This window comes from Nomascus leucogenys, chromosome 20, assembly GCF_006542625.1.
Source record: "Nomascus leucogenys isolate Asia chromosome 20, Asia_NLE_v1, whole genome shotgun sequence".
Classification (NCBI taxonomy): Eukaryota; Metazoa; Chordata; class Mammalia; order Primates; family Hylobatidae; genus Nomascus; species Nomascus leucogenys.
Genome location: NC_044400.1, coordinates 30,335,132 through 30,349,213, shown reverse-complemented (window position 1 = coordinate 30,349,213; position 14,082 = coordinate 30,335,132). Strand labels below are relative to the sequence as shown.

Sequence of the window (14,082 nt, the reverse complement as noted above, 5' to 3'; positions counted from 1 at the left end):
CTCCCTCCTTTTGATTCAGAACACATGGGGAAAAGAGGATTAATGAAGACCCTCATGCACAAAAATACGGTGTGTCTTCCTTGTGCCTTTGAGCATATAAACATGGAAGGATGTCTGGAAGGATTCACATCTGAATGTTAAAGTTGCCATCTTCAGGAGATGAGATTATCTACATTGAGTTTTCTAATCAATTCTGTTACTACATAATTATTACAATTATTCTATTTACATTGTTAAAATAGAAATAAAATTTCCCTTTGTGCTTGTTTCCCATTATGGAACACATTTTGGATGTTCCCTGCTGCAATGGAAGCTATGAATAAGGACACCAGTATTTGTTGAATACCTATTATGTACCAGGCATAGCACAAGGAGTTCAGACTAAATTTTTTCTTCCATCCTCAGATCAACTGCATGGGTTCAGGATTTTCATGCAAACTTTTCAGGTGGTGAAATTGAAACTGCAGAAATTGAGCAACTTGCACAAGGTCACATAACTGGTAAATGACAGCATAAAGCCCTTACTCCCAATATGACTTGCTGCCAAACCCATGCCCTCCCATTCAAATAAGGTCAGCGACAGTGAGGCAGCTGAGTTAGGAAAAGAACACATTTGCAAAGACAATGGTGTAGCCAAATTGATATCACAGAGTGCATATGCTAAAGGAAGTCCCATAGTCAGAATGAACATACCCTGCCATTAGTCCTACAATTCTGCCAAACCCAAACCTTCAAAAACTAGAAACAACACAATGAAAAGTGGGAAGGGCATTTCTGGAGACAGGCAGCCTGAGAACAGTGCTGAGGTAGCATGTGCAGGCTTGACAGGCATGGAGAGGGAAATACACATAAATATAAACATTGACTCTGGCAGGGCAGCACCCTCTGAGAATGCTGGGTAAAGGGACACAAACCGGTACCTCTGTTCTAATCAGCCCTGCAAGCCTGGCTGAATCTAAGGAGAGTACAATAATTGATTTTCACAATGCTGATCCTGAGTCATCAGAAAAGGGTACATTTTGTGTTCAGAATTCTCTGTTTAAGAAGGCATGGAAGCATGTAATCCATTTGAGAAAGATTTTCATTTCAAATAGTTAAAAATTCTTTGGAAAGATTTTTGGTGCTTAAAAGGATAAGTGACAGTTATCTGGAAAATTCACTTACGTGGAACAACATCTTCCCTGAAGATCCTAGATCAAGGAGGCATTCTGTTGAATTTAGTGAGGTTTCTATGATTTCCCCTTTGTTGATATTTTATTCTCCATTTTTTCCCCAGCCTTTCAAAGTTCTTAACTTCTAAGTGCTGGAATGTAAGTTTCTTGAGGCTAGAGATTATAACACCCTTTCTTAGATACTTCAGATCTTTTGTCCTTTTGTCTCCCATGAAACATATGATGAACTGACATTCACAAGAAAATGACTGACTCCCAGGGAACATGTAAATTTTGATGAACCCTATCTTACATTTTACAGAAACTCTTCAGAGTCTTGGTAAGCAGTTCTAGAAGTTGTTTTTATTGTTTTGTTTCCTTTTCTAAGCATGTTAATAACTAAATCATCCATTTACTATAAAAAATAACCATAGGAAAATAAATATATAAATATACAGTGTCAGTTTAATTTTTTTTCTAGAAGCACACTTTACTTATAAAAAGACTCATTTCACCCAAAGCCCCCATTTCTCAGGCTCCGTTCATGCCATGAACCCACAGCCTTGCCCTGCCTGCCTTGCTGGCCTGCCTGCCTAACGCTGCCCCCTTAGGCATCCAGGCATCCTCCACCCCAGACAAAACTCACCCCTCTTGGGTGGGTGTGCTGAGATCCTGGTGCCTTATCAAGCTCTATTCTCTCTCCCCAAACTAGCATTTCCCATGGCCACACTTTCTATGTCAAACTCAAATGCTCTCTTTGAGGCCCATTCCTCTTCCAATGTTCTTCATTCTCACAAATGTTGCCGGGTGGGTGTTGGAATCATTTTCTTTATGATGAAGAGAAAACCTTGAGAGGTGATAGAACTCACCCTAGCTTCCATGGTGAATTTCAGAGCCAGGATTACTACATAACCAGACCCCTCCTGGTGTGTTTCTCTCCAGTGCACAGTGACTAACTGTAACTATAGCCCCCTTCTTGGCAAATTTTCCTTTGCCTAATACTCCAGGTCTGAGAGTCCCATCTATCCCACTGTGGTCATGCATGCAGAGGCCTTACCTGGCGTGTTGAGTAGGCGCGACCTCCTGCAGTGGTAGGCCACCTCCTGCTCACAGTGCTCAGAGCCATCGATCATGGCCTCCAGCTGTTCCATGCTGCCCCCGTAGTCCAAGGCCATGGCATAAGGCTTCTCAGGGTTGGCGCCCCGCACTCGGGTCAGCTCTGTATTGTTGTGCTGCACTGATGTCCAGATCTTGTCTTCTGCCCAGACAACAAAACACAAAGCAAGAGATGTCAGAAGGAATGTCAGAAATGGAGCATGTGAGCAGTGTGATGGGCCACTCGGCATGCAACATTAATCAACACCCTGGTACTGTATGGAGGGTATGACAGAGAAATTGTGTTCCCCATGGAGCTCCACCAGAGTTAGTATGGGGGTCAGTAATCTTAAGAGCTCAATTTGCAGAGCCCTTTTCCCACAGACTCTACACCAAGCATTTAATCCCATGATCTCAGTTAAAATCGACAATGCCTAAGTTGGAAGGGAGACAATGCCACTGTGTCAAAAATGAGGAAAATGTGAATGAAAATTAGGCAGCTCACCCAATATCCCACAGTTAATAAGTGACTAAGCAAGGACCTGAGCCCAGGATGTCTGACTCCAAAGCTACTGACACACTTCCTCACAAGAGAAACACTAGCATGTTTTCAGAGAACCATTTTCTCAGAGAACAAGGTTGAGATTATGTGATCCACACTCTGCATGCAATGAAGTTAATTGTAGGGTTTTGTTTAGTTTAGTATTTATTCCCCATATTACTTCTCTTTGCCAGAAATATTTGGGAAGATTTACAATGAAAGAGCATAGAGATGAGGACCTTTAAATCATGATGGAAAGACATATTTTGCCTAATAGGCGAAAGAAAGTGAGGCAGTGAGAGAGGGGAGATGTTTGGGTCTTAGAGCATGGGAGATCTGTATTTGAAGCCTGTATCTGCCAACAACAAGCTTGAATAAATCACTTCCTTTTATTAAAAAAAAATTATTATTAAAGAGACAGGGTATCTCTCTGTTGCCCTGGCTAGAGTGCAGTAGTGTGATCATAACTCATTGTAGCTTCAAACTCCCCGGCTCAATCAGTTCTCCCAAGTAGCCTCCCGAGTAGCTGGGACCACAGGCATGAGCCAACGTGCCCAGCCCCCTTATCTTTTCTGAAGCTTAGTTTTATAGTCCGTTAAGAAAACAACAACAATTGCAACAAAAACAAGAGAGCAATACCCTGGTAGCACTGGTAATATGGAAAAGCAACCACAAATACAAAGTTGCAAGGTTCTATCCGGGATGTATCAGACACTCTGTAGTAATAACCTAGGCTAAAACATTTACTGCAATTGGACATGCAATTTAATTCTGAACATCCTCTCAAATACAGCAAAAGAGGAAGTAGGAAGACTTGAAAAGCTTTTGTCATCTGAGAATCTTGCCCGCATAATTACATCATTACTCTTCATAAATTCTCAGAGCTGAAAAGGAACCTAGCATAGAAATCATGTGGTTTCTTCCCTCCCCATCCTCTTAGTCTTACAAATGGAGAAACTAAGGTCCAGAAAGCAAAGAAACGACCTGAGGCACATCCATGAGACAGTAATGATGTGCACATACACTGGAAGTCACCACAATTAATTAGCACAGCTACGAAGCAGAAGCACAGCAGTTGGCATGACTGAGCTGAAAAGAGAAAAGAATAGGCCACTTGGGTGACCTTTGTTAATCCTTTCTCCCTCACTAGCTCTGTACACAACTTGGGACATTTCGTTTCATCTTTCCAGACCTCAGTTTCAACATATTAGAAGCAGGAGAAAAAGAGAGCATGATTTTAATTATCTCTAAAGGATTTTCCAATTCTATAAAAGAAAATACTTCTTGCAGCATGATATGGTTTGGATATTTGTCCCTGCCCAAATCTCAAGTTGAATTCTAATCCCCAGTGTTGGAGATGGGACCTAGAGGGAGGTGTTTGGGTCATGGGAGTGGATCCCTCATGGCTTGGTGCTGTCTTTGTGATGGTGACATCTGGTTGTTTAAAGTGCATGGCACCTTCCATTCACTGTCTCTCTTACTCCTGCTCTTGCCATCTGAACTGCCTGCTCCCACTTCACCTTCCACCATGATTGTAAGCTCCCTGAGACCTCCCCAGAAGCTGATGATAGATGCCATCACCATGCTTCCTGTACATCTTGAAAAACCATAAGCCAATTAATTAAACTCCTTTTCTTTCTAAATCACCCAGTTTCAGGTATTCCCATTTAGCAATGCAAAAATGGCCTAATACACAGCAAAAAATTAAATTGTGCTCAAACATTCTGACTCGTCTTAAGACTATTTCCTAAAACCAGCCCATTGATAACCCACATGTCCCCAGTGTTTCACTGAGGCAAGGTTATATTTTATTTTTTAGAGACTGGGGCTTGCTATGTCGCCCAGGCTGGAGGACAGTGGCATGATCGTGGCTCATTGCAGCCTTGGCCACCTGGGCTCAAGCGATCCTCCTGCCTCAGACTCCCAAGTAGCTGGAACCACAGGTATGTACCATCACACTCAGATAATTTTTAAAAAGTTTTTTAGAGTTGGGCTCTCATTATATTGCCCAGGCTGGTCTTGAACTCCTGGCCTCAAACAACTTGCCAAAGTGCAGGGATTATAGACATGAGCCACTGCTTCCAACCTAAGATTATATTTTCCATAAAGTCTAAACAAATTGATGTTATTTGCTTTTGACTTTAAAAACAAAAATAAGACAATTCATGTTGGTAAAGATAATAATATTATAAAAACAATTAAACCAAAACTTTTAAAATGTTATTCATACCAGTATAGACAAATGCTGATAAAATAACCAAAAATCTTATCCATCCATAATGAAATATTGTAGAGGGAGAAATTAAGATGGACAGTTTTGAAATGTTCATGATGCTTATACAAAGAAGAAAAGGAAAACCCTGTCTTACCTATAATACTAAATGTTGTGTTACTGGTTTATACTAGCACATTTAGCATAGATTATCTCCAGTACTCACAATAATCCACCACACACAGTGTGTGTGGGTGTATGTGTGTGTTTATGTGTGTGTGATCATATGATATATATAACTGACATCACAATCCTTAGCTTCAAACACTGTATGAGGGACAGGAGAAATGATTGCTTGAAACCTACAGCCCCTGAGCTGGCTTTTATTTTGAATCTGCCCTGTGTCCTCTGATTACTGTTCTCCTGGGAGACAGCAGGATAAAGACTAAAACAAGGAAGTAAATATATAACATTTTTTCCACCTATGTCATATGTATCTGTCTCTTAGACTTGTCCCCAGTCTCAGTGCATCCAATCTGATTCCAAAATTGGTCTCCACATTTACTAATTCATATAGATTTATATTTCCTTCTAAGTAAACATAGATTTTCATATCCATATATTAATTCATCTGATTGTTCATACATTCATTTATTGATTTCCTTATTCATTGAATTACTTTACCAATATCATATTGCTTTTGGCAATGAAGAAAATAAAGTTGTATTAGAAAGTCAATCTTTCATCTTAAAGCCACTAATATTATTGCCATAATATTTTTCCTCGCTTCCTATCTTTTCTTCCTCAGCTGCATTGGTGGTTGTGTAGATTTAGCCCTGCATCCTGACTAAATATTGAAAGGTCAGGTGTTAATGCCACTGAAAGAAAGTCAGCTTTGGTGACAGATACACCTGATGCCTGCTCTAGGCTAGGGAAGGGTGGTTTGAGCTGGAGAGGTTTATGTGAAAGTCATCTCTGAATGATTTTTTAACAAGCAAAATTCATTTTGACCATCCTTTAGATGGGTGAAGAGGTGGAGATTCTCTTTTAAGTGGAGTCACACATGACTTCAGTGAAAATTGGACCCACAAAGCTAAATGTTCAAGATGGTTAAGTTAGATGGACAGTGGAGGTTAGTGAACACAGTATGGGCTCTGGAGTCAGCAAATCTGGGTTTGTGTGCCGGCACAACACTAACTGTGGGAGCAACCTTGATGAAATTATTACTTCTTCAAAGCCCAGTTTTCTCATTGGTAATATTTGAAAAGCAGCAACGGTACCAATAATACCATGAAACAGGTTGGCTTTAGAAACAATCCTATTCAGATTGGAATCTATGTTCTGCTCCATGTCAGCAGTAAAGCTTTTGGCAAGTTTCATAACATTTCTGAGGTTTCCTCATTGGAAAATGATCATATTTACACCAATCTTTGCATCCATAAAAGTATTATAATGATTTGGTACACATAGACCGTCTGGCACTCAAATGAGTAAAGACTCTAAACATTAGAAGTTTTCTACAACATTAGAGTGAGGGCTTGGACTTCATTCCTTAGAGGACTGCGATGGGGAGCATACTCTGCAAATGAGGTTAACAAGTGTGAGGTTAACAAGTTTTTTTTTTCCACTATAGAATAGCCCTATGTATCTCTGTCTTGATTTGTGTCCTTTGCATTTCCTGAAATTCCTTCAAGATAATTTGTTCTTTAGTACTCATGGACCCAGAAACCTGGAAAAACATTGCCCTCTGATACTACTTTTGCTACCCAGTTCATTTTTCTCTTTCATTACTTCTACTGCACACCACTACTCAATCCCACGATTAGAAACATAGCCTCTTCTCTTTCACTGCTCAAAGGCATACATGTATTGACTAACCCAGATCAATTCTTTTGCTTAGGAGAGGACTGCATCTGGAGATTTTTGAACAGGCAGGAACCTGTTAATCATTAGCTGGGAAAGGAAATAGGGCCACTTCACTAAGCATTCTAGTTCGCTGAAAGTAGTAGTCATCTAAGTGAAATATTAGCTTTTTTAAAGTTGCATTCAGCACAGTGGGTTGGCATGAGTGTGAACGATCTCATGATCCAGATCCAGAGCAGCTATCATGCCTTCTTCATGTAGAAAGGAACTATGAGTTATGGGCCATCAAATACTGTGCCCCATGGCTTCCAAAGACAGACCGTGTATTGACATATAAACCAGTAAAGTATTTCCCAAGTTGCATTGTGATTTTGAGCTTTCAAGTTCATTTCTTCATAAAGCTATGAGATCTTTTAGGACATGAAATGCATAATTCATTCTTGTGTTTAAATATGTGCCCAGTTAGTGCTCTACTATCCACCAGAGTACATACACTGGAGGAAAATATGTTAACTTCACCAAAAGCCTACCATCATCTGGGGAGAAAGTTGTGTACACAAGAATGACAAATGTCTGAGGCTGTTATAAATATTCTGTAGACTACAAGTAAAGGAGGAGGGGCTTTCCAGAGATCTGTCTGGGGCAGAGTTGGTGGGTAGAGGTTATTAGAGAGCCCTGCGCAGTGAAGTCTGTGAACTCTTTTCCTTGAGAACTTCCAAGGTCAAGAGTGGTCTTTCATCCTCAGGCTACCAGAGCCTAAGCTAGCACTGAGCACCTGAGTTAGCACTTCTGGATGGCTTCGTCAAGTGAAGAAACTAATTAGTCCTTTGTATACTGTCAGGTTCTTAGTTTCAGCATTTCTGAAGCTGCTCTTTTAAGCCTGTATTATGTAATGGCCCAAACTGAAGAGAAGTCTCAAGTTAAAAGATCAAAACACACACATGCACACTCAACAATAACAAAAAGAGAAAGGAAAAAGAGGCTGTACAAAGAGCCAGCAGAGTAGTAATGGTGGAATATTCTGAAACATTTTGTATTCGCATCAGTGTGGTAAAATCTTCCCTGGTCATTACCCCAGAAAAGCTCCCAGACAGCCTTCACTAGTGGATCTCTATGTGACCTACCTGTTTCCTCTGGCTCTCATTTTGGAAGCTGTAAATGGTTTACATACAGAGCCACAATTTAATTTTCTTTCATATTTTTTTCTCTCATCATATCAGATTGGTCTGATTATGATGATCATTATTATTAATAATAGTAATTACAGACGCTGTAAGCAATTCCATCTGTTACCATGGGGATCACAACTCAGAAGAAATAGCAAACAAAAGGAAAGTAAAAAAGGACACACAAGAAATAACTCTGATTAATAAGACCTCATTCTACACACATACCTGTCTCTTTGCGGAGCCAGAAAAAAACTGCAATTTTTATATCAACGTGCTTGGAAGGAAGGGAAGGCTACAGATTGTCAATACCCAGCTTAATTGAACTGAAATCACTGTGGGGAGCTGCTTCTCATCCTTTGAACAGTGTGCCAATTCACTTATACTCCTATTGTAATCGAGCAAGTCTATATTAAGGTCCCCAGGGTCACTTCTGCTGTAGTTATCTATGTTGACAAAGTGAATTTTCTATGCCAAGGGTAAAGACACTTTAAATAATCCTCAAAGTACTGTCTCTACCTCTCATTTTCCATCTAGTCATGGGCAGTCTTGTGATATCTCTTGTCATTTTGCATTGATAGTTATTTAATTTTTCATATGTTTCTCCCTTATCTCTCCATTTAAATCATAGGTAATGACTGCTGAGTAAATATAGGCTTGGAAAGGGCTTCATGGTTCACGGAGGCAAATGTGATGAGGGGAAGCTTGAGCTTTGCCATCATCAGGGCTGGCTTCCAATGTCAGCTCTGCCACCCACTGGATTCCTGGACATGCAAGACACTTATCACCTCCCCCAGCCTCAGTCTCCTCTGTAAATGGCATAACTCATTGTGCAGTGTTGTCATAAACACTGAATAAAAAGCATAGGGTTGAACTGAGCATGGTGCTGGCTCTGAGTAGGTGCTCCTGCTTCCTTTTTTTTTTTGAGAAGGAGTTTTGCTTTTGTTGCCCAATCTGGAGTGCAGTGGCGTAATCTCAGCTCACTGCAACCTCTGCCTCCCGGGTTCAAGCGATTCTCTTGCCTCAGCCTTCCAAGTAGCTGGGATTACAGTCATGCACCACCACGCTCAGCTAATTTTGTATTTTTTAGTACAGACAGGGTTTCTCCAGGTTGGTTAGGCTGGTCTTGAACTTCCACCTCAGGTAACCTTCCTGCCTTGGCATCCCAAAGTTCTGGGATTACAGGCGTGAGCCACCGCGCCCAGCCTGCTCCTCGTTCCTAACCCTTCGCCTGGTACCTGACTCCAAGTCAAAGTTGAACTGCTATGAGCCGTTCTGTTGAAGCGAATCCGGGAGGATGTGAAAAGATTATTTCATTATTAGAAACACTTCTGGGAACCTTTACTGAGGGGGTACATTCCACCTTCCCCCCACCCGACCTTTAAAAGGAAGGGAGACAATTGGTGTAAAGTGATTTCCAATTCCTTTAAAAGGCTTCAGATATCCCCCAGGAGCTGTTTTCCCTCCCATGTGTACCAGCCCAGCTGTCTGTGCGAGAATCCATCCGTGCCTCACTAAAACCACGGCAGACGTGGCTGCTTTTAGTGTCTGGGTTTTAGCTGTTTGGGGGCGTGCGTATTACCGGTTCAGGGTGGCTGGTAGGGCTACCATGCGCTCTGCATTAATGCCATGCAGACACCGCAACGCGGCGGGCTCCATCCATTACTGCCTTCCACCTGCCTGAGTGGGCCACACTTTACGACTTCCAGACAACATACTTGGCTGATTTATCTTCACACTTCACTTTAGCCTTTACTTTTTATGTATCTTTTCAGGGGGGTAATTTTTTTCTTTTTTTCTTGCTTTAAAATAGGCATGATCAAAGAGACCTGGGAAATTTATTTTATGGTCTTGGGGGGTAGTGGTGTGGAACGGATTCTATGTGCACTGTATCATATTTGTTTATTTGTTATTCACTAGTTTATTATTATTATTATTATTTAATTTAGACACCTAGTGTATGCAGAGCACTAAGTTAGGGACTGGAAAGGGGTCGGATGAGAGGTCCAAGTTTCGTTAACAGGCTGGACCCTGAGCTCAGGGAGTTCACAGCTGGTTCTAGGAAGGCAGACTGCCTTGTGTTGCATTCCTGTTGGGAAGAATATCTGCAGCAGCAAAGGGCGGACTGCAGGGGGAGGGGTTGGGAACAAGATACCATCCCCCCATACTCAGTGTATTGGCATTTTGGGCAAAGGAAAAGGAGAAAAGAAGCCCTAAGTCTAAGTCACCTGATGGAAAGAGGACTGTGAGTCTGTCGATAGTGTTTTGATTGCCATTAGAAGGCTTTATGAGGTCATTAGGAGTATCACGGTCATAGGCTCTATTTTGGTGCACGCTGAGGATAAGACTGGGGACTCACACAAGTACATAATAAATGCACTGGAACACAAGTTTATAATAAACAGTTCTTGTGTTTGTTGTGCTGTAATAGTATAATAGTACTTATTGTCCCTCTATTTATAAGATCTAAAGTAGCCAGTATTGAACTCGGAGGATGTCATGAGCTAGTGAGCTGATTGCAAAGGGCTAGCCTTTGTCCTTTGAAGAGATATCCAAAGGCAGCATTTATATCTCCTTGTACCAGGTCAGAAAAGAAGAGACGCCTTCTCTAAGGGTGAGAGCGTCTAGTTACTCTCCTCTCATGGAGCTTATATTCTGATTCTGGAGGGGATTGACAAAAAGAAAACTCAGAGACAAGAGCAGAATTACTCATCTTTCTTCCAGCTGACATCTCTACTCTGGAGCTCACCACAAGATGAATGAGATTGTGTGATGCTGGTGTCCTCTCCAATGGGTGGTCTTTTCCGGTCCTGCCAGCATCCCGTGCTTGTCGCATTTACATGGTATTACAACAACCTGTTTCCTCAGCATCCCATGCTAAACTGCAAGTACTACATATGAAAACCTGTCTCAGAAATCTCTGTGTCCCTAACATCTGGCCTAAAGTAGGTATTCACTTACTACTAAACGCTTAAAGGACTACCAGAATTTTTATCCACTTCAGTGACAGCTTTTGAAATCAGCATGAAAGTGACACATGGTGGGAAAAGATGTTTAGATACATACTTGAAATTCTGCTGTTCAGCCGAGGTTATATATTGCAAATAGCAGAATATTGGAAAAAAATTAAATACACATCCATAGGCGTCTGATCGAATAAAGCATTGTTAACTGACACAGTAAAGTATAATGCAGCCATAATAAATAATACATAAGATCTCTGTAAACTGATCTAGAATGATTTCCACTGTATATTGTAAAGTGACAAAATCAAGGTATTGATGCACAAAAGAGTATGATACATTTCGTGAAGGCATAAAAGAGAAAAATGAATGCACACAGAAAGGACAAACTGATATAAATAGTTACCTTAAGAACTATTTATATCAGTTGGGTAAGAACAAGATGAAGGCAATACGAATGAGAGCAAAATGTCTTTAATCAGCCAGTGTGTGCATATTTGTCTGCATTTGACTTTTGTAACATGAAAATGCTTTACACTGTTAAAATCAAAAGGATAAAGAAAAGGCAAGTCCTGAAGTTGAATATTAATCAGAAACTAAAAAGCCTAGCTGTACATTAAATTGATAAAATAACTATAAAAAAGAAACAAGTTAATTTAAGCAACTTTCAAATAGTATTCTGTCTTACTATACACCCTTGGCAGAATAAATTCTAAGGATAAAAATTAAAATTCAAGGAAATCTTTAAGTTTACATTGTTATTGATATGATATTGCTGAAGTAATTCTGAAATGATTGTTTGCATACTGTAGAATGGAGCAAATGGGTAAATATACTGACATTGCTGAAACAACAACTCACTGTGAGAGAAGATACATATATATGTATTTTATATATATGTATCATATATATTATATATGTATCTCATATATATCACATATATGTATTATATGTGTATCTCATATATATCGTATATATGTATTATATGTGTATCTCATATATATCATATATATATATATAGAAGACAGAATGATGAGAAAAGAATCTAATGGAACTAGGTTTGTTTTGTAAATAACCTTATGAACTCATAAACACACACACACATGCGCGCGCACACACACACAATTTTAGTTCTGTCCACTGAAAGGGCCCAGAAACAATGAGCAAACAAAACACCTAGATCTTGATTTCCAAATATCGTTTGCTACAAAAAAGAGGTAGGCTTCTTTAGGAAAAGAGCTGAGTCTGGGTCTAGGGTAGGGAAAGTTCTAGTTGACAATGAGAACATCTTTCCATGCAAGAACACAAGAAAATGCTCCAATATTAATAGACACATGTAAAAAAGAAACTGGAGCAGAATTAAAGGGACCATGAATTGTAGTCCATAATGACACAAGGGGAGATGGAGTCAGGGAAAGGGGAAAAAAAATTCTCTTCTGTAGGTAAGACTGCAGAATAGCAGCAATAAATGTGAAAGGAAATTGTAGAATTAGAAAAGCAACACGTCACAGATTCCAGTGTAATAACTTAAAAGAGTCAGGATCCTTACCATATTGGGAGGAAATGTTGGGGAACAGGGTATTCACATAGTGTGCTTACATAATACTACAGATAACTCACTCACTGGTTGTAAATTGACATCAGAATGCAATGATCTGGCAGAGCTGTGTTAGCCAAATGATAGCGAGAAGCATACCCAGTATCGGGACAAACTGATGTCATGTGTGTGCTCATGGGCTGCACTAAAGAGGCAAGCATTGCTCATGAGACTTTCTGGCCAAAATGTTCTACACTGATTAAATAATCAGAAATATCCAAAGTATGGGACATTTTATTTAACAACTGTCTTTTAATCTCCAGAAAAGATCAATGTCATGAAAACCAACCAACCAACAACAATGACAAAAGCAAAAAGAATGGGTCAGGGAGTTGCGCCTTCCAGATTAAAGGAGGCTGAAGGGTTGTGGCAATCAAATCCAAATTGTAGACACTGCTTGAATTCTGAATAAAAATATGAAAATAGACACTGCTGTAAAACACATTGTAGGACTTTGGTGTCTTGGTGCATGGACTATATATTGGATAATTAATTTAATTAATGCTTATTTTCTTATGAATGGTTTCTTATGTCTGGTTACATAGAAGAATATATTTGTTCTTAGAAGATAAAACCTAAAGTCTTTAGATTTAAATTATCGCTGTGTCTACAACTTACTTTCAAATGGTTCTGTAAAAAAATTTTAAAGATGTCTGCGAAAATGAGGAGAGGCGAAAAAGAGAAAGAGATGAGGAGGGCACAAATTTGCAAATGTGGCAGAATCATAAACGTGAAGGGTATCTGGCTACTCATTATTTTTTCAACTTTTCTGTAGGTATGGACATTTAGGAATAAAACTCTGGGAAAACAAGATAGTTTGCCAGAAAGTTTCACATGTAGTAAGTGCTGAAAAGTATTCTAAGCTCCAAAAAATTCACATGCACATGCTTTTATAACAGCACCAACACACACACACGCAGATACACACACACAGACACACACACACACAGAGAAAGTTAAGGAGTAATTGGCAAAATCATGACCAGAAAGCTATTATTAAATTTAAACTAAATTACAATCATTATTAAATCTAACCATTTACATTATGGTAGATCATTCATGTTCAAGTATAAGTAGTTATTCACTCTGTTGAATTAATTTTCATGAGTGCTTTCACTGTGTCAGGTGTTATGCACACAAAAAATGTTATTAGTCATTATTTTTATCACCATGTCCCCAGAAACACCAAGAAACCAGAGTCTATATTTCTGGGGACAGAATAATGAAAATAATAACTAATAGTGTCTACCACACATTAGATACATAATGTCAGGTCTTTTTTCTTGCAGTTTACATCGATTACCTCATAGAAGCTTCGACAAACTTATAAATAGATTCTATGATTAATTATAGAGATAGAAACTGAGGTATAAGGAGGCTGGGTAACTCACCTAAGTGAAATAATTTGCCAAAAGTAGGAAATGTGAGTGCTGGGATTCCTACCAAGCCCACACTCTAAATAACTAACTTGGTAGATGTTTTTCAATTACAAGC

At 39.6% G+C, this 14,082-nt stretch overlaps 1 protein-coding gene across 1 annotated transcript in view; it reads right to left on the bottom strand.

Annotated features, from left to right (window-relative positions):
• Positions 1-14,082, bottom strand: part of CNTNAP5 (contactin associated protein like 5) — an 885,765-nt gene that overhangs the window by 275,718 nt on the left and 595,965 nt on the right. The window contains exon 13 of the mRNA XM_030800870.1: positions 2,209-2,409. Within this exon, the coding sequence (XP_030656730.1) occupies positions 2,209-2,409 (201 nt within the window). The remainder of the gene's footprint in view (positions 1-2,208; positions 2,410-14,082) is intronic.